Genomic DNA, 27,267 nt, shown 5'->3' with positions numbered 1-27,267 from the left:
CGACAAAAAAATCATCCCAACTCTCAAACGTAATCCAAGATCCGAAATCAAAAGACCTTGACTTGTTATTGACCGGTACAAAATTCAGAAACTGAGTAATTTGTTTTAAAAACTAGCAGTGAAAGATAAGATAAGATAAGGGTTTATTCCAAAAACAACACAACGCAAAAAAACAAATGACCTTCCATAAGCTAACGCTTGTTCGGAAGTATTAACCCTCTTAAAATTAACACTTATAATAACACAATAAAGAGAAAGAAGAGAAAAACAAGAGAAAAAAAAGAAAGAAAGAAAAAAAGAAGAAAAAATGAAAATCCTACACTCACTCGGCTCCTGGTCGCAATAACCAAAAATCAATACTTCACATACTCCAAAACTTCCCGCCGCCATCCCATAAATAATAAATAAACGAAACAAAAAAAAATAAAAATATATAGGAAAAACGGGAAAAACCGGTTCCGGGCAAACCTGAGAGTGACTCAACTATACCACCCTTTAAACAAATTCATACAAATTCATACCTATGGAAACAAAGGGTTTTAAGGTCCCGACGGAAATCACATAGATTCGCTGAACTTTTTAAAGAAACAGGCAAATTATTCCAGACAACTGGCCCCACATGACGTATTGAAAATAGCGATCTAGTACTAGTAACTTGAGGTGTCCGTATATCTCTAGCATGACGAGTAGGATAATTGTGTACATCATCACCAGAAATAAATAAATTTAAAAAACACTTGGGAACCAAATTAGAAAAATACTTAAACATAAACAACCCATGGTAAAATTTCCCAAGACCTGACACAGGGATAATATTTAACTGTACATATTGGGATTTCACCAAGGTTCTCCGATTATCTCAGGACAACACTCGCAGTGCCATATTTTGTATCACACGTAACTGCTGCAAATGCACTGAAAATGTGCTAGACCATATACTCACGCAATATACTAAATACGGGTGAACTAACGAAAAATAAATCAATCTCAAAACAGAATCATGGAAAATATTTTTTAACTTTCTCATTATTCCAACATTTCTTGCAATCTTACTACTAATAAAAGAAACATGACTTTTAAAACTAAGGCATTCATCCACAATAACACCAAGGTATCGTATAGTATTTGTACGCTTAATTACATAATTCTCCATTTGTAAATCCAGAACCCAAGGGTAAAAATTTGATGATCTACCATACATAATAAAACCTGATTTACTATGGTTTAACAAAAGCTTATTCACTCTCATCCACTTAGCTATACCTAACATGCATCTTCTCATTATCTCTATTAAATCAGATTCAGTCTTTGCTGCGGCAGTAAAATGGGTATCATCTGCAAAACTAGGAATAATCACCCTACAATTAGAATGTGCACTATCTAACAAATCCGAAACAGAAAATCGTAAGTCATTGATACAAACCAAGAATAAAAGCGGACCTAAAACAGAACCCTGTGGAACACCATAATCAACCATTCTTTCACCAGACCTCACATTAGAAATTTCAACGCACTGGGTCCTACCTCTCAAAAAAGTTTCAAATAACTTCAACGCATTTCATCTAATTCCACAATTTTCTAGCTTCATAATTAAAATTTCATGGTCAACTGAATCGAACGCTTTAACAATATCTAAAAAAATAGACGCCACCTTAAACCCTTGGTCCAAAGCATCATGCACAAACGTCGTCAAAAATAAAATTGCCTGTTCGGTAGACATCCCCTTACGAAAACCAAACTGATTAGAATGGAAAAAGGAAATATTCTCCAAAAACTCAGATACTTTAGAATTAAAAGGTTTGACTACTAGCCTAGAAATAACAGAAAGGAGGGATTTCGATCGATAATGATTCACATTTTTCCTATCACCCCCTTTAAATAAAGATATTACTCTGGCACTTTTAAGACACTCCGGATATATACCACATTTAAAACTAGCATTAACTAGGTACAAAATTTGTTGCGATATCACAGGAAAAATTGACTTGAAAACCTTTGTTGAAATAAAGTGACCCGGATGCACTATTTTGCATACCTTTTACCACATCACACAATTCTTTTTCAGTAACCGGTTGCAAGTACATAGAAACGTCACTACTTTCAGGCAAAAACTGAATAAAATCACCATCACTTGCATGCTGCTCAACAGACGACGCTAACCGGCCCCCTACACTAGAAAGTGCTCACACATACGTTCAGTAGTTTGGCGAATATTTTCACCATCAACAAGACTACAAACAATTTCAGGCTTATTCGGTTTAATAACAGAATTTATAACATTCCAAGTCTTTCTCGGGTTACCCTCCGCATTTTTAAATCTATCACTCAGGTAATCTAACTTAGCTTTACGAAGTATACTATTCAACTTATTACTATACGCTTAAATGTAGCATGTGGTTTCAAATGTAGCATGAAATGATAGCTACCACCGAGGGGGGTGGGGGGTGGGGAGGGTAGCTGGAACATTGTAAAAGATTTTAAGGTTGGTGCAAATAACGTCCAAACTAGTTCCAGCTTTGGTAGTAGGGAAATCACCAATTTGCTTAAGCTTCTGATCTTTGCACAGATAATTAAGACTTAGTTCGTTTGCGTCTCCTGCTATAAAGATGCCAGTATTTGGAAAGCCAAGAAAGTCAAGACTTGCTTGTAACCTGTCATGAAAATTACGACGAGACAAGCATTCTGTGCGGGTGAATAATAAAACGAGCAAATTATTAAATTAGTGTAAGGCCGCGGTAGGCATTTGGGCTTTGTAGATATCTAAATGATTTCATCGCAATCACCTAGTCCTGGTACATGGATAAGGGTAGGAGATAGGCAATGCTTTGCGAAAATCATTACTCCCCCTCTGTTATCCCCCAGTGGGTGGTCTACCGGGCGTAGCTTTATAAACTCCTGAAAACCAGTCATTTTAAGGAGATATGGATTTTGCGCCTGGACTTCAGTAACTGCAATTATATCAATATGGTTCAATTTTGCTATTGCTTGTAACTCAACTACCTTTTCAAAATTCAAACTTCTGGGCGTTCGTAAGGAGGAAAACGGGGAAATGATAACGTTTTTTTTTATCAAACTCTTTAACAACAGATTTATTCAAAAAAGCTCTATTCTGAGGCAACTTTGGCAGTATGTGTAAGTATTAAAATTGATGCTGCGAGTGGGGAGAACATCCTCTAAAAGTGAAATATTATCGTTCAGGGTATTGTAGGAAGGTTTCTCGTAAGGCTCAAATTCCCCATCATGGACTGAGAGACTACTAAACCGGTTTTGAAGTGGGAGGGGAAGAGGTTCACTTTTTAAAGTTGGGGGTAAATTGAGAGAGCTGCGGGTAAAATTTTGCTCTTTTGTAAAATTTTCTTCTATTAAAGAGGGGAAACTATCTCTTTTGTTTGAATAATCACGGGTAATCATTGAAGCATTAACTGGTTTATGGTTGGACCTTAAGAGTGAAGCTTTAACTGGGTGATGGGATGGAGAGGATAATGTTTTTGGCGGACTATTTATTACAGGGTAATTTTCGCATGTGGGAACTCTCAAACCAGATTCACACTGGTAGGGTAGCCAGGGGGGATAAAGTGCAAAGGATGGGGGAAAGGTTTCCTGGTGATTCGGGATTAAGTCAAATTGGGAGTGCTCTTTATATGGAGGGATGGGAAGGCAAGGTGATGCTGGGAGACGGAAGTACGGTGGAGGGTGTCTGAGAGGGGAGGGTTCGAGTTTGTTTCGGAAAATAACTGGTGGAGTCCAGAACCAGTCGGTAACTTCTTCGACGCACGGAGAGGAATGGAGTCGAAAGGAAGTGGATTTTTGGGAGGAATGTGAATGAGAGGGAATGGTCCAAATTGAGTAAAGTGATTTTGGGGGTTAACATTTGTGGGGGAAGACTCGAATTAGTGTCTTGATGGCTCACCTTAGATATTAGGATGCTGACAGAAATCTTCCCAGGGAAGGACAAGCTTTCAGAAGTTTTTCTAGTTGTAGGAAAATGTATAAGAAAAGGTGTGCTAACCAGGAACATATAGGACTTTGCCCCGCATGTTTAAAGTTCACAACCTAGTTGCTGAAGTTGCTGCTCTAGGCTGGCTCAAGACACATCCGCCTACCCTCTAGAAAAAAAAAACGACACCATCTGGCACAATCTAGCAGAATCCTAAACCTAATACTAAAAACCTAAGCCTAAGTATAATTTGCATTTATTGTATCTATCTGATGTTTTGTTTCTTTTTACCTCGGCTTTTTATTAGACAGAAGATGAGAGACTCACCTTTCTCCAAAGGGTGTAAGGAACGGTTTTTGCATTTTACTTCTGTTATGAACTTAATTTTGCTTTACATTATACTTTTATATATCAGCCCCATTCAAATTCTAATGAATAAAATTAGATCTAGATAAGATAGTTTCTAAGACCCCACTGTTAAGCATTGTAGTACGAGAAATCGCAAGGAAACAAGGGGATTTATAGCGAAAAGAAAGACTGCCGCTACTGCTACTAAAACCTTACTGGAGCACCAAGCCGTTTTAGGCCAACGCAGCTGCGTAACATCCCCCTTCACTCCATTCTATTCTACGCTTCGCTGTTTACCTCCTCCCGTGAAGTTTCAATTTCCTTTAAATCCTTCTTATGAATTTCTTTGCAGACGCCCTGCTTTTGTTTGGACCCAGACAAATGGCTAAAAAGTTCGATCTTCGGCTACTTGTCCCTCGTCATCCATACGGTGGGGGCCTAGCCAGATCAAATTGTAGCCCTAGATAGTGGGATCGAACCAAATTTTCGTAGGGCTTATTGTTTTATGTACGGTCAATTAAACGAGTACCTAAACTTATCCTTAGACGATTCCTCTAGAAAATGTTTAACAAATCTTCTTCAGACTTTCGAAGTACCCATGTTTTAAAGTCTTACTTGATCACTGTCATTGCTGTGCCATTCAATGTGCTAATCCTAATAGATTTATCTTAGTATCCATCAAAACTCTTTTAAACTAAGAAAAAGAAGCCCGACTACTCTACTTCGCGCGTCTTTACTGCACCCACCATCTTTGCTAAAAAAATAAAAAACTACCCAGGTATGTGAAGCTGTCTACGTTTAGGTTATATAACAAACCTTTTCACCCTCATTTATTCATAGTAAAGGCAACTTTTTCGTTTTATAAGCATTAGTAGGCTAAGTAATTTTGCTGGTTACAGAAACCAGGGCTCATTTTAAATATAATTTGTTCAAATCAACGTCCGTTCGTTCGGTCCCTAACGTAATTTTCAAAGATTTTACCATCAAAATTAGCTTATAAGATCTTATGAGCTTGCTGATTACAAAACCAGGGCTAATATTGCAGTGATTGTAGCAATTTAGAAGGTAACTAACTTCCGAGATTTAACGCTTAGTCTTAGACTTCAAAAACTATCTGACTCACTCTTATCACCTTTTTTTTATAAAGATATTTAATTAAAGTTCAGTTACAGGCTTAATTAAAGTTCAAGTGGTTTTCGATTAAACTAAAAAAAGAAACTAATACAAATATTTCAGCCCAGGAAGCTGCTCAGCCGTCCTTAGTGAAAAAGAAGAATCGACAAACCTCAAAAACAAAAAAAAAGTGAAGAATCACCTTCTTAGTTAAACGGTAAAAAGGAAGTTGAATACAAAATATGACTTTATTTAAAAATGTTTCCTTATTTTTGCATTATTGTATCTGCCCTCTCTTGGTATCTCTGTTTTCTCTCTACCATTTTTTGTTTTCTTTTTGTTTGTTTTTTACATGCATAAATATGTATATAAGTTAATGTGCATAAGTTGTATTTTATTGATTCAATAGAACAATAATTACAATCTTAAAGGGCAGGGGTGGATCTAGAGAAAAATATTTGGGGGGGGGGGGGCAGTGTGATAAGGGCATCAATGAGTAAAATCTTGGGGGGGGGTGCAAAGTGACAAATGTGCCAATAATTGACCAAATTGACAAATTTATTAAAAAAAAGAGTGAAAAAAAAGAAAAAACGGTAAGAGGGCGCCAGAAAAAATCTTGAAGGGCTTGCCCCCCCCCTCCCCTCGCTCCCTGGATCCATCAGTGTTAAAGGGCCCTTAGGGTATTCAGTCCTAATCTTATTGATTTGGAGTCATTCGCTGCATACAATTCCGCTAATTCACATAATTGTCAAATGGCTAAGCATTGAGTCCTTTATTTGGGAATAAGCATTTTAGGTATTTAAGAACCCATTTAATAGAGGACGTGTATATACTTTGGTTTCCTTTGTCTCTAGCAACGTAGTTTAAGTCCATCTTTGTCAATTTTCGAGACTCGAGTTATTCCAAGCTACGAGTACACCTCGTTCGCAAGCAATCGCATTGGAAAAGACCATGGAAAACCGGTTTTTTCTACTTGTGCGTTTGCTACTTGAAATGACTCGAGTTCCATATGCTTGTTTAATTGAAATTTAATATTAATCTGTATGATCATGCATTACTCCTATTAAAACAATACGTTTAATAGATTCATACGTCATCTTGAGAAGAAAAATAAGCTTTTACGGAATTACACGCAGAACATAGATACATTGGAGCAAGTAGCAGAGATTCAGCGCGTCGTGCAATGCCATGGTTTGAATTTATAGTATTTTCTCTCTCTTCTCTCTGTCTATCTTTCTCTCTCTCTTTCTGTAAATAGTCAGACACGATGGTTGCTTAACTTTTTAAAAGCCACTGTCTTCAATGACCGTTGCCGTAAAAAAAAAAAAAAAAAAAAAAATTGAACTCAGTAATACCGCCAATAAGGACACTTCTTAGGCTTGAATGCCGTACGGAGTTGAGCCTCAAAAAATAAAGAGAAAGATTTGTGGTGCTAGCAATAACATTGATGAGCTGATGGTCACTGTTATAAATGTCCTTTTCTCTTCTTTTTTTTTTACTGTGAATTTTGTGACAAAGATAGAAAACTATGTTGAAACCATAAACATAAAAATTCTGGGAAGGGCAAGGGAACCTTCGGATCATCGGAGAAAATCTTTAAGCGAAATATGCCAATACTTTTTTCAAAAGTGTATAATACGATTTTTGTCTTTAATTAGTTTTTGTCTTCAATCAAAATTTTGAGATAGCAATTTTTTTAGCGTAGTTGGAGGATCCAGACATTAAGTCTTTGAGAATGACAACCACCCCACAGCCCGCAGGCCAAGGGTTGTAATTTGTGCCCTGGGAGCATATAAGTTTTTTTTATAGAAAGGGTGGTCGTATATACTTCAGAGAGGACTCATTGGAAAGGTAATCAGAAGTTTTAGTGCCCTTTTTAAGAGCCAAAGTGATCAGAGGGCAGCTACTCCCCCTCCACCCTACACGTGTTCTTTTCTTGAAATGCAGACAATAGAAACTTTGAAATACCCACTTTATTCAAAATAGTCTAAAGATCATATAACAAGGCTTTTGGGGCTGTTACAAACCACCAGATCCTGGGGGCAAGGGTTTTAAGACATGCCCCGTGGTTATCTATGGTTTTTATGGAAGGGATGGTTGTATAAACTTTAGAGGTGGCTCATTTGTTTGAAAATTGGAAGTTCTAGTTAACCTTTAAGAGTCAAAAGGGATGGAGGTCAACTAGCCCCCCCCCCTAACTACCCATCTTTCATGAAACACATCTGATTGACATTGTGAGTTATCCATTCTAAAACAAAATAGTCTAAAGAACATATAACAATGCCTCCAGGGTTGACACAACCCCCAGAGCCCTGGGGCAAGGACTGTAAGTTATGCCCTGGGGGCACATAAGGTTTTTATGGAATAGGTGGTCGTATAACCTTCAAATGGGGCTCATTTGATTTGAAATTGGAAGTTATAGTGCCCAGAATCAAAAGTGATTTGAGAGCAACCACCCCCCCCCCACGCCCATCATTTCCGAAAAATAAACATAGAAACAAAGTTTTGAAACATCTAAATTTTTTTCACCATTGTTGAAAGGTTCAGTAATTATGCGTTTAGGAATGTCAACCCCTCCTCCCCGAGGCCTCAGGGCTAGAGCTGTAAGTTAGGCAATTTGTTCATTGTTCACATGAAGTGTATGTTATTGAGAAAAGGTATGCATGTTTGACTACTCCTTTCCCAAAATACGAAGGGCGTTAAGGTGAGTCTTTCAAGGAATTAATTAAAAAAAAACTTTTTCCATAAAATAAGTTTTTCAAAGAAAAGTAAAGAACTCCATTAAACAAAAAATGAGCAAAAATAAAATCAAATAATCTACCAAGCTTGAAACTACCACAAATCAGCATCGATAAATAAATGAAACCCAAAACGAACAGAAATTAAAATAAATAATTGAGTCAAACTCAAAACGAGCAGAAATTAACATATGTTGGGCGCAAAACCCCTATGCCTTCCCAAGGCCAGAACAAAATTTGCACTTTACTGAAAAAATACAAATGAATGTGCATTGTCAGTTTAATATACATATACTGATATTTAGTAATCAAAATGTTAAAATTATTTGATTTATTAAAGTTATAAAAGTAAAAACATTTATATTCTCAAAAACATATTTTCTATCTGGAAATCAACTACGCTGAACAAAATGGCTATCTCAAAATGTCCGAAGGATGTGTTTGGGGGAATGATGGGCGTGAAGTGGGGCTGGTTGCCCTCCAATCACTTTCGACGATTAAAAAGGGCACTAGCCCTTTGAATTGCCAATCGAATTAGCCTTTTTTGAAGTTTCTAAGACAACGCCTTCTATAAAAACCTTATATGCCCCCAGAGCATAACTTAAAACCCTTGCCCTGAGGGTTGTGGGGGATTCTCAAAAACATATTTTATATCTGGAAATCAACTAGCCTACGCTAAACAAAATGGCTATCTCAAAATTTTGATTGGTTGTGTTTGGGTGAATGATGGACGTGGGGGGGGGCTAGTTGCCCTCCAATTACTTTCAACTATTAAAAAGGGCACTAGCACTTTGAATTTACAATCAAATGAGCCCCTTTTGAAGTTTCTATGACAACGCCTTCTATAAAAACCTTATATACCCCAAGACATAACTTAAAACCCTTGCCCTGAGGGTTGTTGGGGAGTGTCCTCCTCAAAAATGTATTTTCTATCTGGAAATCAACTACGCTGAACAAAATGGCTCCTCAGAAACATATTTTCTATCTGGAAATCAACTACGCTGAACAAAATGGCTATCTCACAATTTTGATTGGATGTGTTCGGGGGAATGATGGGTGTTGTCGGAGGGGGGACTAGTTGCCCTCCAATCACTTTTGACTATTAAAAAGGGCACTAGCCCTTTGAATTTCCAATCAAATAAACCTGTTTTGAAGTTTCTACGACAACGCCTTCAATAAAAACCTTATATGCCCCCAGGGCATAATTTAAAACCCTTGCCCTGAGGGTTCTGGGGGAGTGTCCTCCTCAAAAACACATTTTCTATCTGGAAATCAACTACGCTGAACAACATGGCTATCACGAAATTTCGATTGGAGGTGTTTGGTGGACGGCTGGGCGTGAGTGGGGGGGGCTACTTGTCCTCCAATCAATTTTGAATATGAAAAAGGGCACTAGAACTCGTGATTTCCAATCGAATGAGCCCCATTTGAAGTCTTTACGACGACCCCTTCTATATGAAGTGCCCTGCTTTAAAGAAAAAAAAACTGTACATTGTTTCAACATTGATCTTATATGCCCTCAGGGCATAACCTAAACCCCTTGCCCCAAGAGTTGTGGGGGAGTGTCCTCCTCAAAAAGATATTTTCTATCTGGAAATCAACTACGCTGAACAAAATGGCTATCCCAAAATTTGTTTGGGATGTTTTTGGGGTAATGCGGGGCGGGGGGGGGGGCTAGTTGCCCTCCAATCACTTTCGACTATTAAAAAGGGCACTAGCCACTCCAATTTCCAATCGAATGAGCCCTTTTTGAAATTTCTTCGACAACGCCTTCTATAAAAACCTTATATGCCCCCAGGGCATAACTTAAAACCTTTGCCCTGATGGTTGTGGGGGAGTGTCCTCCTCAAAAAGATATTTTCTATCTGGAAATCAGCTACGCTGACAAAATGCCTAGGTCAAAATTTTGATTGGATGTGTTTGGGGAATGATGGGCGTAAGGGGGGGGGGGCTAGTTTTCCTCCAATCACTTTCAACTATTGAAAAGGGCACTAGAACTCGTGATTTCCAATCGAACGAGCCCCTTTTGAAGTCTCTACGACGACCTCTTCTATATGAAGTGCCCTGCTTTAAAGAAAAAAAAATAAACTGTACATTGTGTCAACATTGATCTTATATGCCTTCAGGGCATAACTTAAAACCCTTGCCCCGAGAGTTGTGGGGGAGTGTCCTCCTCAAAAAGATATTTTCTATCTCGAAATCAACTACGTAGATAATGGAAATCAACTACGCTGAACAAAATGGCTATCTCAAAATTTTGATTGGATGTGTTAGGGGGAATGATGGGCGTGGGGGGGGGGGGGCTAGTTGCCCTCCAATCACTTTCAACCATTAAAAAAGGGCACTAGACACTCCAATTTCTAATCGAATGAGCCCTTTTTGAAGTTTCTACGACAACTCCTTCGATACGAAGTGCCCGGGTATGAAAAAAAACACATTGTGCCCACATCGTTCTTTACTTAGGCAGCGCTAGCGCGCTGCCTATGATAATGAACTAAATCCAAATATGTTATTTGTATATGGGTTTTCAAATGGGCGTAACTCAGGAATCACAGAGTATATTAATTCGTAACTTTCGGGAAATGATAAAGGAGATGATCCATTGTCCAAGAATACAATATTTGCACGCTACTACTACTACAACTACTGCTGTTTCTACTGCTACCTTAACTACTACTACCACTACTATCAATAAAACTACTTCTTCTGTAGCGGGTACTACTAAGGCTGAGGATATTGAAATAAACATCTGAGGAAGCGTTTAGGGGAAACGTTGAACTAGATCAAAGCATATTATGAGCATACAGATTGATAAAACGGGCGTATCAGCAATTTTTAGAATGGATTATCGTATCAAGAGGAAACTTCAGGGATATCGTGAGTGGGATATTCAGTTAACCAAGAGGCAAAATGAACCTGCTACTACTGCAATTAATTTTGTTGTTACTACTGTTTCTACTACTAATAATAATACACTATTACTACAACTACTGTTCCTACTACTATGATACTATGTACAATTAAGGCCAAGCGTGTGACATTGAAAATTTGACAGAATAATGAGGGGGAGTTTGGACTAAATCAAAACACACTGTGTGTATGCTGATTGTCAAAAGGGCGTTTCTCAAGAATGGATTTGGGTATTAAGTTGTAACTTTCAGAGAATACTTAAAGGTGAAGATCAATTGTCAAAAAGATAATATATGTCACTACTAACACTACTATCACTGCTACTTTTACTAATGCTGCTACTGCTGCTAAACTACGTTAACTGCTACTTCAATCGCAACAACTTGTAAGACTTAGAGTATCAAACAGTTCTTAGTAAAGAACTGTAAGTAAGGAGCGGCCCGGCTCAATAGTAACCGAAACTCTAAAATACGGAATTTCATACCAGTAGATACATCAAAAGAATCGATTTTATGTTGATTTCAAATATATAAGCTTCATCAAGTTTAGCCTTACCCATCAAAAGTTACCACCCTGAGAAAATTTGCCTTATTCTCGAAAAAAGGAGGAAACAACCCCTAAAAGTCATAGAACTCTAATGAAAATCACACCATCAGATTCAGTGAATCAGAGAACCCTACTATAGAAGTTTCAAGCTCCTTTGTACAAAAATGTGGAATTTTGTATTTTTTGCCAGAACAAAGATTACGGATGCGTGTTTATTTTTATTTTTTTTTGTATTATTTTTTTTTCAGGAATTATCGGATCGACAAATGGATCTCAGAAAATTGAAAGATAACTACTCTGAACAGATATTTACAGTTCTCGTACCCTTTTTAAGTGACCAAAAAATTGGAGGACCAATCGGCTTCATTCTTAACTAATTTTTTCCCGAAGTCACCCAATAAAAATTTTGAGATATCCATTTTGTTCAACATAGACAAAAATCTAATTAATATGTCTTTGAGGATTAATTAATCCCCCACAGTTCCTGGGGGAAGGGCTGCAAGTTATAAATTTTGGCCATTGTTTACATATAATATTGGTTATTGGGAAGTATACAGGTGTTTTCAGGAGGAATTTTTTCTAGTGGGGGGTCGGAGTAGGGGTTACGGGGAAGGATCTTTCCATGGAGGATATTTCCTTGGGGGAAGGAACATTTCCATGATTCCCAGCATTATTTAAAAAACGATCAGAAATTAAATAAAAAAACAAGTTTTTTTCAACTGAAAATAAGGAGCAACATTAAAACTTAAAACGAACAGAAATTATTACGTATGTGAGAGGGTTCGCCCCCTAGTCAATACCTCGCTCTTTACGCTAAAGTTCAAAAGAGCTATCTATTCTAATTAAATGGCCTTTGTGGTTCAGGGTCTTGTTGTTTGGACAAAATTCTAACTTTAGCGTAAAAAGTGAATTATTGACTAAGAGGCAAACTCCCTAATATACGCAATAAAAACAAATGAATATAAAAATTTGTTCCGTATATTATTTCGTAATTTATGTCAGAACAAAACTTTGAAAAAGCCAGTTAGCCCAAATAAAGAAAAATTAATATGCAAATTTCGTTTTAATTATTCATGTACGGTGAGCCAAAATCAAAGTTGCATTAATTAAAAAATGTTCAGAAATTAACTAAAAAGACAAGTTTTTTTAACTAAAAGTAAGGAGCGACATTAAAAGTTAAAACAAACAGAAATTAATCCGTATATGAAAGGGGCTGTCCCCTCCTCAACGCCTCGCTCTTTAAGCTAAAGTTGACTCTGTCTCACAACTTTATTTTTTAAAACAATAAAAAACTTTAGCGTAAAGAGCGAGGCGTTGAGGAGGGGGCAGCCCCTTTAATATACGGAATAATTTCTGTTCGTTTTAAGTTTTAATGTCGCTCCTTACTTTCAGTTAAAAAAAACTTGTTTTTTTTTTATTTAATTAAGATGAAAAGGGCGTCAAAAGGGGATCAAAAGCGCAAACAAGCAATAGTTTTGGAATGGCTTACCGTGTTAAGGTGAAACTTCCGGGGCAACATGAAAGGGATATTCAACTGATAGGCTATTAAGGAGAAGTCTATAAAGGTAAAATTTGAGAGAATATTAATGGCAAATTCAAACTAATAGAAGACAATATGTTTACTTAGATTGTCAAAAGAGCGTATCTTACGAACTGATTTCTGTCATAAGTTGGAACATCGGATGTTGAAGGGGATATTAAAAAAAAAAAAAAAAAAAAAGATGATATGTGCATACCGCTACTAATGCTACTACTGCTACTACAACTATTGCTACTACACAAGCTAAGGATAATAAGGTGAAGCTTTCAAGAAATATCTAGGCAGATGTTGAACTAAATCAAAACGAACTGTGATCATGTAGATTGTCAAAAGGATGACAAAGCAATATCACAATAACGGCTTACATTATTACGTTAGACCTTTCAAGGTAAGCTGTAGCGGATTTGGAACTAGCCAGAAGACACTATGTATACTTTTAACACTACGTTTACGGTTACTGTAACTAATGACACTAAGGGTAATAAGTCGAAACTTTTATGCAACATTTAGGGTGAGTTTCGATTAAACGAAAAAACTATATGCATGCCTGTATTAAAAGGGCTTATAAACAATATCAAAGGTTGTGCTGCTGTATCATAACTAGTAATATCATTGATATTTTAAAGGAGCTAATTTGATTGGAAATTAAACTTCTAGTGCCTTTTTTAAGAGTCTAACGTGATTGGAGGGGAATCAGCTTTCCAATCCAGTTTCCATGAAAAAGACTGTGGCAATATAAAACGAAGAGAAATTAATTAAAAAAAAAATTTCCACAAAATAAAGTATTCAAGGAAAATTAAAGAACTCCATTAAACCAAAAATGAGCAAAAATAGAGTCAAATAATCTACCAAGCGTAAAACTACCACAAATCAACATCAATATTTAAATGAAACCCAAAACGACCAAAAATTACAATAAATAACAGAGTCAAACTCACAATGAGCAGAAATTAACATAGGCCTCACAACCCCTATGACTTCTCAAGACCAAAACATAATTTGCACTTTAGTGAAAAAATTTAACTGTTTTCACTTTTATAACTTTAGTAAATCAAAATTTTTAGGATTTTAAAGAATAAATATGAGCATATGTATATCAAACTGACAATGCTCATTTATTTGTATTTTTTTTCAGTAAAGTGCAAATTATGTTCTGGCCTTGAGAAGGGATAGAGGTTGTGTAATCATTTTTGCTAGTTTTTTTGTTAGGCTCGGTTATTTATTGTAGTTTCTCTTCGTTTTGGGTTTCATTTATTTATTGATGTAGATCTGTGGTAGTTTTATGCGCTTGGTAGATTATTTGATTCTATATTTGCTCGTTTTTGGTTAAATGGATTGTTTACTTTTCCTTGAAAAACTTAGTTTGTGGAAAAAGTTTTTTAAGTAATCTTTAGAAAGTGTGATGATGTGGTCGAAATTGATGAGGTTCTTTAATCATAATCAAACTAATCATAATGTTATATTTATAGCTATAAATATATTATATAATATATATATAATATAGAATATTATATAATATACATATATATATAATATATAATACAAAATTTATAATATATTATAATTATAAATATAATATTATATTATATTTTTATATATATATATATATATATATATATATATATATATATATATATATATATATATATATATATATATATATATATATATATATATATATATATATATATATATATATATATATATATATATAATTATAGTTTTTTAACGTAGACTAAATACTTGTAAATAACAGGAGTGCTCCTGACCATCGGAATATTTAGCCATAGGTTGGACAATCTAGCAGGCTTATATCCTGTTTGATTCATCTGTAAAAATGCAAAAAAAAAACATTCATCAGTAGGAAACCATTTATATACTATATTCCGCGTTGATGAGTTTTGGCGATCAAAGAAGTTTCCTGTTTTTGTATTTAACGAGATTATAAGTAAAATAAAGAGTCCCTAAATGAGGTAAGTTAAAAATACTAAGGATCACCGTGCACATTCTTAGAAGAAAAATTAGGAGTCTCTCATTGAAATTTCCCTGTACCATAGCGATTCCAGCTATTTAAGTTCCAGGCTAACTTTGTCGCGCGAAAGTAATTTGTGAAATTGGTCAAATAAGTAGTGTAAAATTATGCTGTTTTGAGCTTGAAAGCTGAATTCACAATTTATCGGTCCTGGAGTTCGATCTAGTTCTTTTCATTGCAGATATAAATAATAGGTCTTTATTATAAGCATACTTTTGTATTACACATAATAGAAAAATGTATATAAGAGATGTGTATTGTAGTGTAGAGTTTTTGACTGCAAACATGCGATTCTTATGTTAAATAGTAAAATATGCCTTAAAAATAGCGAATTATTTGGAATGAAAGAAAAGCTCGCTTTTTGTTTTTCATTGCCGGATATATTTTTAAATACCAAAATATCTATGTTTGCTATTAGGGGTGGTCTTTTGTGTACACTCTTTTTAGAATCAATTTAGGAATTTATTTAACAGTATTTGATAAAAATTAGAAATGTATCATATTCCTTTGGCATAGTAAAGAATAATAATACCCCAGGCCGTATCCAGGATTTTTTCGGGGGGGGGGGGGGTACAAAATTTCAGACGAAAGTTTCGGGGTGGGGGAGACTTCAAAGCCCTTAACACCCTCCCCCCTGAATGCGGCCTAGATAATAGCTTTGGTTTTTCCTTTTCCCTGGCTATTTCACATCAAGAGACTTGTTCTATGAAATTCAGAAAGAAAAAGTTGCCTTCTATTATATCAGATTTCATGGCGCCATCGCCTGAGGAACACGCCGCTTGTTCTGGCAAACTGGCAACAGTATTCTTTTAATTAACCAAACAATTGATTTACATTTGTTATTGACTGGACTTTCTGTCCAGTCCGTCAAAAAGTGGCATGTTAATTTATTGTAAGGTCCACTGTTCTCTGGCAAACAATAAATTGTTTGATAACAAAAACTGTCCTTTGATCTGCTGTCAAATGGAAACGAAATATAATAATGACATAGTATATTGAAAAGAATATTCAATATACTATACAAGGCCGTACCCGGGGGGGGGGGTGATACCTGCCCCTCAATGTTTGTCCGATTTGTAAAAACGTAACAAAAATGAATATAAACTAATTATTTATGCGTTTCTTTGTACCCCCCCCCCCCCCGAAACAATCCTGGATACGGCCCTCATACTATATAGTACATTGACATACTATATTAATTTATTGAATATACTAATTGCATGCTTCTTTTTATAGTAAAGAGGTTAACAGACACGCTACTGCCTTTATTATTTTCGAAATTTGCAGTGTTTTTTTTTTGTTTTTTTAAATGCGTTGTTTCATTTTTATTTTCATAGCTTTAGCGGTTTCAAAAATATTGGATGATAGAAGAAAACAGTATAAAATTACTACTACTATTACTAATTATAACTCACCACTGCACCAAGCTGCCTAAGCCCAACACAGCTACGCATGCTCCTCCATCCCAATATATTCAAAGCCGCCCTCTTTACACCCTCCCTGGACGGTCCCATTTCCATTGGAGTGGAACGTTGTCCCACCTCAGCCGAGAACGACCTGCTTTCCGTTTCGCCCTAGACGGTTGGCTGAAAAGGACAATCTTTGACAACATGTCATCTTTCATCCGCAGAACGGGTTCTAGTCATCTCAATCTTTTGCTTATTATAGCCCTAGAAAGTGGGATTGAACCATGACTTTCGCACAGCCTACTGTTGTAAATAAATACAGTCATTCAGTCGGGTACCCGAAACAATTCGTAGGCAATTTCTCTGGAAAACACTTAGCAAATCTTACTCTGTTTGCGGAGTGCCCATGCTTCAGAACCATATTTGACCACTCAGCCACTGTCATCACTGTAGCTTCCAATATTCTAATCTTGGTTCGCAGACTTATCTTTCTATTCTTCCAAACTTTTCAACTGTGAAAAAACGCCCTTTGGCTATTCTACTTATAACATCATCACTGCACTCACCGTCTTAACTAATAAAATTAATGAAGCTAAAATATACAAGAATATGTTTTAAATCAATATATAAACTATGATGGATTAAAACGAGAATCTATTTTATAAAATGTTTCGTTTCTTTATTTGTTTCTAGGCTATGCATTTCTAAGAGAGTCTGACAGTTGGGTTTAAATTTGGCACGTTTAACCCTCTTTTACAAGAGGAGATTAAAAGGGGGATGCGTTTCGAGGGGGTATTAATGTATAGCATTTGTTTAAAGCGCTTATAGTTCTTATAACCTGATCTACAAAGAGAGAAAGATGAATTGTTTTTAGTTAGTAATATTGGTGATTATCGCCCTCTCTCATTTCGATTCTTTTACCGGCTTTCAGTTGATGCAGAAGCTGTAGTCTTTTTCCTTGATTTTTACAGGTTCTTTTTCTACGGCCACCTGCATGCGATGTCAAAATACTGTGAAGTCTTCCGAGATTGAAGATGACGTTAAGAAACGGCTTATTCCAATTTGTCGGAAGTGTCATCCAGTAATCGATAGTTCTACGCGGGAGGCAGTGATGGCGATGTTCGGATCACTAGAAGGTATAGTTCGAGGGGATCTTTCTTGTTATATAGCTATAATAAATAATATATCATGTGTATTGAGATATAATAAATTCTATTCAATATAATATATTCAAATTTCTTCCGAGATTGAAGATGACGTAAATTAACGGCTAATTCCAATTTTTCGGAAATGTCATCCAGTAATTGGTAGTTTTACGCGGCAGGCAGTGATTGTGATGTTCAGATAACTAGAAGGTAATATTTAGAGGGATCTTGCTCGCTATATAGCTATGATAAAGAATATGCCAGGTATATTAAGATATAATGAATTCGATTCAATATAAAAATTCATCCGAGATTGAAGATAACGTTAAGAAACGGCTAATTTCAATTTGTCCGAAGCGGTGTCCAGTTATCGGTGAATCTACGCGAGTGACAGTGACGGCAATGTGCAGGTCACTAGAAGGCAGTGTTCAAAGGTATCTTGCTCCCTATGTAGCTACAATAAAGAATATACCTAGTGTATTAAGAAATAATAAGATACAATGTACTGTAAATATAATATATATTATAGATAATAATAAAGAATAAGAATTATTAAGATATAAAGAATATACCAGGTGATGTGGTTTAAATATTAAACTATACCAATTTATTAAGAAGAAGATTTGGTTCTGAAAATTTTTCCGAAAATTTTTTTCTGAAAGTTAACCAGTTGGGGCAGGCAGATGCACCTTGTAATCAGCCAAATGGATAACGACCCTTCAGAAGTAACTCTGTTTAGAGTTGCAAATAAACAGTGCAAATTTAATATTACAATCTGATAAAATGACAAGTTATTCTTACAATTTAATGAAAGTAGGAAATTTAAAATGACATTTTTATCTGACAAAATGATAATACGGTACTCTGAGAAGAAGCAAATAAATATTTAATAGCTTTGTTTAAACTTTTGATGAATTCTTAGCAATGATTTTAAATAATCCCAGTTAATTCTGATATCATAATTAATTATACACAATTCTAACCATATTATTCAAAAATAACTCAAACTGAATAATTTTAAACAATAATAATCTAGCATCTGTGCTGTGAAGAATATTATTTGAAACAGTAATTCTAATTAATTAACAATTTGTTTGTTTTTTTTTAAGAATCCTAAATAAATAATCCAAAAATGGTTCTAATTTGACAATTCTAAAAGCAATTCTCAACGGGGCATTGCTCGCTATAGGAATTTGATTTAGTCCACAAGTCCATATTTTGAAACTTTAGGGGATGAGGACTATTTATGCCCTTTTCCATTTCTGCCATTCTATTGCTATTCCATTCCATATTGCAGATACGCTATTTTGATAGTTTAGCGATAGTGTCTTTTGATTTACATCGCTAGATGCCTCTGAATAAACTAACTCCCATAGTTGCTAATGGTTAAAACACGACTTGGTTAATCTGAGACAAAACACGTTTAGCCCCCCTCCCCCAACACAAAATTTGATTTCTTCTTGAAAAGGGGTGTATACCCCTCTTTGTTGGACACAGGGAACAGCATGAAAATCTCGATTCAGTTTATCGGAAATGTGTTAAGACATGTTTAAAAGAAGCCAATTTTGTCAGCTCAACTGCGATGCTGAGCTGAACAAAATCGATTCGAAAGGAACATACGTTTGATATATACTGTTGAAATTCATGAAGAAATGTAAAACGCTCCCATGAAGAAAAACGCTGACATTTAACTAACCTTTTTGCTGAAACAAATACAAATATACCATGCTAAAAATTCAGTGTTTTCATTTATATATGAGCTGAGTGCAAAAATTCGCTGAACTTGTTTTTAAAGTTTAAATAGAATATTAACTTCCAAGCCAAATCTCGTGCAAGTGATAACGGCCCACTATTATTGCCGTTACTCGGGAATTTTCTCATAATAAAGAGGAAATGAAAAACGGCTTGAAAACTATATGGATTGTCCTAATAACCATATTTTTGTGTAATATTTTCTGAATAGACCCACACCCTCAGTGTATTTCGGAGTCGATCCATTTATTATTGTCTTTATGATACCGATCATTTTGGTAAATTAAGAGGAAGAATGACCTGACCTGACTCAAGATATTCAGATGATTAAAGCACAAAGGAGATCAAAATATTTTTTTTGCCTCTTTGACCCCTCTTAGGTCTATTAATATCCGCGAGGGCCGTATCCAGGATTTTTTTTCGGGGGAGGGGGGTTTCAATAGGATTTTTTTTTGGGGGGGGGGTACAACAAATACTTTAATACTTGATAGTATTTCTGAATACCAGAAAGTCTTCTGCGTAAAAAAAACCTTGTTGTTTTAGCAAAATATTGTGCGATGTTTTTTCTTAGTCACAGTCTCAGAAGGAAACTGTTTCTGTAAAAACTTGCCAAAACTCATCTTTCCTATGTTATATATAATTAGGAAAATGTACCACATGCCTTTTTATCTTAAACAAAACATACATAACTTACAATATGTTGTTACTATTACTCAAAGGGATACTTCTAATGCTGCTAAATAAGCAACATTCGTGACTGATTGTTTGTAGAATTGCCTTTTTCTAAAATTGAGCAAATTAATAGTGCCTGAAAATTGACCCGTGTTTCTTTTTTTCAGTGAATATTCAACCCCCACCTGTTTTAAAGCCAGATATAGTGTTCTTTGGAGAAGGACTTCCTGATACATTTCATCAGTCCATGGAAGACGACAAGCAAGCGTCGGATCTTCTTATTGTGATTGGTTCATCTTTGAAAGTTCGACCCGTTGCTTTAATACCAAGTAAGTGTTTTTTCTAATTCATTAGATTTAGTTCATTGTTAATTATGTCTTTTTTTTGTTCATCAAGGTGGATTTCCTTTTTCCATTTAGTGTTACAAGGGATTACATTTTTTCCATATTCTCCATTTTATTTTAATGGTTTATTGCAGTGCAGAAAAAGATAGCTTAATTAGGCTTATTGGCTTATACTGATTCCACTACTACTAGAATCAGCAGCTCATCACCAAGAAAATGCTTGAGTCCAAATCAGCTGCGCACGCTGTTCTTCCACCGAAGTCTATTCAAATCTTTACTTTTTATCTTTTCCTGTGTAGTTCGAATTTCCTTTAAATCCTTTCTTATGGGTCTTCTCATCCCATTCGGGATGAGAAGACCCCAAATGACCCCTCAACATTTCCTGAAAGTTTCACCTTTGTATCCAAAGCCTTTTTGCAGACCCGAGATCGAACATGCCCTCCTTTCGCAATACCAAACCTTAGATGTAAACAATGAGTAACTTCTATAACTTACAGCCCTTGCTCCACGAATTTTTAGTGTGAAAGAACTAGCTTGCGTGAAAGATTATGCTTAAAGTCAAGGCCATATCCAGGAATTTTGATCGGGTAGGGTATGTTTTCAAAATGAATTGTTGTTAAGAATTTCCTTTGAATCCTTTATTATCGGTCTTCTTATCTCACTCGAAGGATGGGAAGACCCTCGAATGTTGAGAATTTCCTTTAAATATTCTTATGAGTCTTCTCATCTTAATCGAGGACGACTTGAGTTTCGCTTGGTCTTAGATGGATATCCAAAAAGCACAATTTTCGACTATTTGTCATCCGTAAAATGTGGCCAAGTCATCGTAACCATTCTTTCATTATAGCTTTAAAAAGAGGGTCAACCCACATTGTTCTTGCCACTGACTGGTCAGTCAAACGAGTACCTCAAACTATTCTTTGACAATTCCTTTGGAAACATTTAGCAAATCTTCCTTAGACTTTCGAACCACCCTCGTTTCAGAGCCATACTTGGCCACTTCCACGCACGAGGTTTCCAGTATTCCAATCTGAGGTCGAAGACACACCTCCTTGTTCTTGCATACTTATTTCAACTGTAAAAAGACTATCGGTGCCTTGCTATTCTACTTTTTACGTCTTTACTTAGTCGTCTTACTTTTTACGTCTAGCATAGTAAGAAATAAGCACAAATGAGGACTATAACAGTAATATCCTTAGCTGCTGGTAAGTTTTTGGAGTTCCTGTACCTTTTAGCTGATCCCCCCCCCCCAAACGGAAATCCTAAACACCCTACTTTTGACAGCTCCAGAGTAATGGTCCTAAGTTACAAAATTTATCCATCATTCACAGATACTTTTTTAGTACAAAAAGGGCCATGTTTGGTCTTGGCTGTCTAATCAGCCAGGAGCTCTGAGGACCGTTCGCTATGTAAAGGTTCCCCAGAATCCCTCTCAATGCTATACTCCAGGGGTAGTGACGACAAGCTCCGCATGGTACTACCGAGAGTAGTAGCCACAAATAGGGGCCTACTACTGCTAATTCAGTCACCGTCAAGCCACTGGCCGTCCTGTCCAACGTCTGAACATGAGATAGGGAAAAGAATGCGCTCTTGGACCAAAACGCCCACGCTGATATACATATTCACGTATTCTCTTCCAAATATGTCTAACGCCTCTACACAGTCCAAGGTTTGCTCTCCTATTCTCTATTGTGAATTTTTAGGCGAAACGAGTTTTGTGTCAAACTAAAACATATATGCTTTTTATGTCTTTCTACTAAACTTTCAACTTCCAATCAAATGAGCCCTCTCTGAATTTTATACGATTATCCCTTCCATAAGAACCGTATATGCCCCCAGGGCATAACTTATTACGCTTGCCCCGGGCCCTGGGGGGTTGTATCGACACCGGAGTTTTTTTTTATCCGATCCTTGAACTATTTGAACAAAATGGCAACCTCAAAAATTTTATCTGATTCATTTGGGAAAAAAGGCGTGGGGGAGGGGGGGGGGCTAGTTGACCTCCGATCTCTTTTGATTCTTAAAAAGAGCACTAGAACTTCCGATTTTCAATTGAATGAGCCTGCACTGAAGCTTACGGGACAAATCTTTCGATATGAAGTGCCTCTGGGAAAAAAAGTAATAAATAAGACAATAAAACACTGGAGCCGTATGGCCTTTACTATAGGCAACGCTATAGCGTAGCCTCTGATCATACACACAGTCTTAGATAATTTATCTCCAACTTCGCAACCACCATTGAAAATTCATTTACCGTGCTATAAGCACCTGAGGCCTTATTATTTTTCAATCCGTTTTGTACTATTTGTAACTTTCCATTGAAAAAATTCCTTCACTGTCTAATTGTCGAAATGTTTTTTATTCTTTCCTAGATTATATCCTATAAATTTATATTGATTTAATTCATTCTCCACATGCTATGTCCATCTCTCTTTAAAACCTTCCTTGTCATTAATTGAGGTCCCATTCTTGTGTCTAATTGAGACAAGTCCAGATTGACGGCTTCCTCTCAATTTCATAACATACCAATGCAATATCTTACTATTATTCCCACTGGCTGGATCTTCCATATTTTTGACGACTTCATACATGGCGTTGTCTTGAATCCAAGTGAGTGTTTTTTTTTTGTTTTTTTTTCAGACTTAGATAATCAAAATCATAAACTAATCTTAATTTCCTAAGAGAATACATATTTTTATTATATATTTTTTCTTTTTAATGAACGAGCAGTCACCCGGAATGTCTTTAAAATCAACCTTCTCGTGGATTAAAGTCTTGGCTACTTTCCTTCTTGCATTTGAAATAAATGAATTATTTTTTGCCTGTTGAATGTTTTTATTTTCTACCAGAGAAAAGAAATTCTACTTAGTTACTTAATTCTTATGTTTTCAAAACAAAATATATGTCACTTTTTTTGGCTGTACAAAGGGCTTTGAAATCAACACAAAGAAAGGCTTTGAATTGAGTCTTATTAGTCAATTTTTAGCTGTTCTTAGAGCCTGCTATCTGCTAAATATGTGAGCAAAGTATTCAAAACGGTCTCTAGAAAAATAAGGCAATATGCGAGCAAATTTATACTTTAATGCAATTCCATTAAAAGAAATTGAGAAAAAAAAATATGAAACGAAATTTTCATCTTTCCAAAATAGTGATAAGCCTTTTCACTTTTTTTAAGGTTTAATCCGTCCTCCTCCTCCCCCCTGAAATCAGTATATCCTGATCTACTTTTTTTGCAATTTTGTCGCAAAGGTGCTTTAAGTTTTTTTGGAAAAACCTGACTTGAAACTCAAATTGTTTAGCATTGTCCAGCCAGAATTTTGTAAACCATCTCAATCAGTCACTAATTATTGAGATATTTCGGGAATCAACATGCCAAAACTTCAACAAGACTCTGCCTTATCTTTGGTCTTAACTCAGTGGATAACTAATTTGTTTTCCCTCTTCATAAAACTCTTTCCTCCCCAAGCCTGAGAAATAACAGTTTCGGCAAGAATATCCCCTAAGATGGGATAGGACCATTGGGACAGGTGGATGGGACCAATAGAATATTATCCTTCCCTATTCGTGTAAACGTCCTATTTTGTGGTCGAATACATAGCATCATTAAAGCTCACTTTCTTATTTTTATTTTAAATTCATGTATGAGCGTAGAAAAACTAAGGACTTAGTGTTTTACACGCGAAGAAACTGGATGTCAAAATTTCAAATTTTACGCGCGGAGGAATTCGATGCCTAAACGACAAATTTCTCTCATGGAAATTTGGTTTTGCAATTGTTTACGGGTCCTACAAAGCTGCTATAGGAGTAGGAGGGACCTAATTACTCCTACGGGTACATAATTTATTCATGGTTTATTGATCCTCTAACGGGTCAATAACACCTTTTTCAAGGTCAATCAGGGGGTGTTTCTAAGCCTATTGACTCCGGGACGAAGTTTGCGCATGCGCACTGAATACTAACGGGGCAATATATTGATCAACGAAGGGGAAAGATTTCTGGGAAATTGATTGCATAATCGACTGGGACTAGATTTCTGGGAAATTGATTACATAATCGACGGGGAATTCTAAATGTATTGATCCACGAAGGGGACAGGATTGCAGTGAATATGAGGAAGGATTTTTGCATAGTTGTTATTAGTTTGAGAATAGAATTCAAGGAGTAAGAACAGTTTGACTTTACTCATTAGAATATATTTGTAATAATGAGTGGAATGTTTACACTATTAGAAGTTGATAGGGGAGTTGGTAGCAATGATACAAGAGCACCAAACATTGCGGTGGAAATCACAAGAGGATCACGGCTTTGTCTGGAATGGGATGAAGTATATGCAAGATATGTGTTATCATTGAGCAAATTTAAAATGGAGGATCAATTATGGTTCGCTACAAAAGTTGATATAGCACATGTGAATAGACTTGAAAGTGCTTTAAATGCAATAGTGAGGCATATCGAAGGCAATAAGTATTATCACTAATTGTACGTGTGTAATATATATTATTGTTGTAATTATACAATAAAATTGTTTCGAAATCGAAAAGATCACCTTTTGTTAGAATATTCTTGAAGTTGAACGATTCCTGGTCAGTCTAGAGTCAGCAGTGAGAGTGACGAGATTGAATAATGAATAAATTTGGGAAAGAGAAAAGTAGGTCGTATCTGATGATTATGGAAAACATTTTTTTCTAGATAACGATTTTCTCGAGTTATCCCTTCAACGGAAGATATTCTCACAGGGAACACTTGACAATATAATGAAAACTGATTCTTTCCCATTGGACTATTGTATGAAGCTTTTACGATGTGACTCAAATGCTTATACTCAATTTATTGATATATTAGTCGAAACGAAGCAGAATAATATTGTGGATGTACTTTTGAAAACATTGCTATAGATTCAATGTAGATGGCTCCCCCTTCGAAAGAGGTAGCGTCACAGAGTTACTCCTCTCCCATTCCCCTCTGAATTTATCGAACAAGGATCAGTTTATTTTTAGCTGTGATAGATTTGACATCGGAAACCAAAAAATGTTCTATACATGTCCACTATGCATGTACGCTCTTGGCAGTCGGTGATCATGTGAATATTGTAAAAGTATTAATGAATGTAATGAAATATACAAATTATGTAATCCTTGCAGATTACATAAAAAATATTCAGTACAAATTGAAGGCTATATTTCCTTTCTTGAAGAGATTTGTGCATCTCATCCTAGATAATATCTGTGCTCCAATTGCCACTATGACAAATGTAATCAGTGGGAGAATACTTACCCCTGTATGATTGGAAAGAACCCCAAACGTGATTTTAGTTTATTTCTACGAGATTGGTATTTTCGTGGATTTAAATTATTTTGGGAGGAAGAATCTGGTCTAAGATTCAACTGTTGGGGTAACAAGACAATTTGGTTTCTACGTCATCGTTGTGACGACACTGCCTGTAAACCTAGTGATTTCTATTTGGCAGTTACCGAATGTAATCCATCACTGGAAAAAAACTGTATGTGATATTGCTTCAAATAGACAGATTGAAACTCGTGAATTTTAGAATATGAATGCAAATAGTATCATTGACTATACATAGAGATTTGACAAGAATGAAGTTACATTGTAATGTAGAAAATGTCACCCTGACTTTGCAGCCAATCAAGATCAATATACAGTGAATTCAAATGATCTACCAGCATTAGTGGTTCACGACGGTTGCCTTTACAAAGAAGAAGAAATCTAAAGTGAAGAATAAAGACTTTGTTATTGTGTATATACATTTCTTTTATTAATAAACAAATTTATATACATTTTTAAGCACTTTACTCGTAGGGCACTAAAATCAATATTATACAGGTCTGAGAGGATATTTTCCACCATAAAGTCATTCAGACGTGGATTGTCTACATAAATGTAGAGAAACTGCTTGTAAGTATAACCGCGATATCGGAAAACGAAATGTAGTAGCATAAGCAAACCACAAATATTCATTATCTGGACCTGCACTTTCTTCCGATTCTGAATTTTAGTTTTCCCACTGCTTACTATTTTCTTGTTGATGTGTAGGGTACATTATATATAGGAAAGACAGAAAGGATCAAAAAATTCAATTGGAATCAACGTTGTAAAGACGTAAAATTAACGACAGTTATCCACAGTCGACGGCCTGCTATTAACAATGATTAGGGTATTGTTGGCACTTTGAATTTTTCCAAGAAAGTCCGAGGACAGACAATAGGATCTTTATTTGGACATGTAGGGGTCAATATTAAATACATTGATTATTTGACTGGTGTTCATGGTACAAGGTCTAGTAGAACACTGCCTTCGGGAGTGATTTCCCAATAGGTTTTAAATTGATTTAGCGAGATTAGTGCAATACTCTCAGCTACTGGGTCGGCAAATGTACACTCTAAACGCACACTCCCCGTTCGTACTATACTCATATCCTGGGTGCCAGACAATGATACCATGTGTTTTAGCAAACATTTCTTTGGTTATACCATTTTCAAACAGTTGTGAATCATGATCTAGGGTTTCCATGGTCAACTCATACAATGTCCTATATGATTTATCAAAAGATAGATTGTAGAGTGGGATTCCATTTAGTTTGCAGACCAGAGATGAAAGCCCAAACATCTCATATTTATATGGGCATCCAGTCCAGTATCCTATTGCACTAGCGCTTTTTACAAATGCCAATGCTAATTTTGACGGAATTTTGCCATTGATAAAGGATGAGTCGGTGAAGGTGCGTAAGCCTGTGGCAATATGACGTTGATTGGTGACTGTTTGA

General features: G+C 35.9%; 1 protein-coding gene across 2 annotated transcripts in view; it reads left to right on the top strand.

Moving 5' to 3' along the window:
* Window positions 1-27,267, top strand: part of LOC148954839 (NAD-dependent protein deacetylase sirtuin-1-like) — a 139,934-nt gene that overhangs the window by 69,732 nt on the left and 42,935 nt on the right. For both annotated transcript variants that reach the window (XM_089098855.1, XM_089098847.1), the window contains exons 7-9: window positions 6,483-6,589; window positions 17,542-17,706; window positions 20,307-20,468. In XM_089098855.1, coding sequence (XP_088954981.1) covers window positions 6,483-6,589; window positions 17,542-17,706; window positions 20,307-20,468 — 434 coding nt within the window. The remainder of the gene's footprint in view (window positions 1-6,482; window positions 6,590-17,541; window positions 17,707-20,306; window positions 20,469-27,267) is intronic.

This window comes from Artemia sp. Qi Xiang Cuo, chromosome 2, assembly GCF_049724085.1.
Source record: "Artemia sp. Qi Xiang Cuo chromosome 2, ASM4972408v1, whole genome shotgun sequence".
Classification (NCBI taxonomy): Eukaryota; Metazoa; Arthropoda; class Branchiopoda; order Anostraca; family Artemiidae; genus Artemia; species Artemia sp. Qi Xiang Cuo.
The sequence above is the reverse complement of the archived record's forward strand: the minus strand, read 5'-3'. Positions and strand labels throughout refer to the sequence as shown.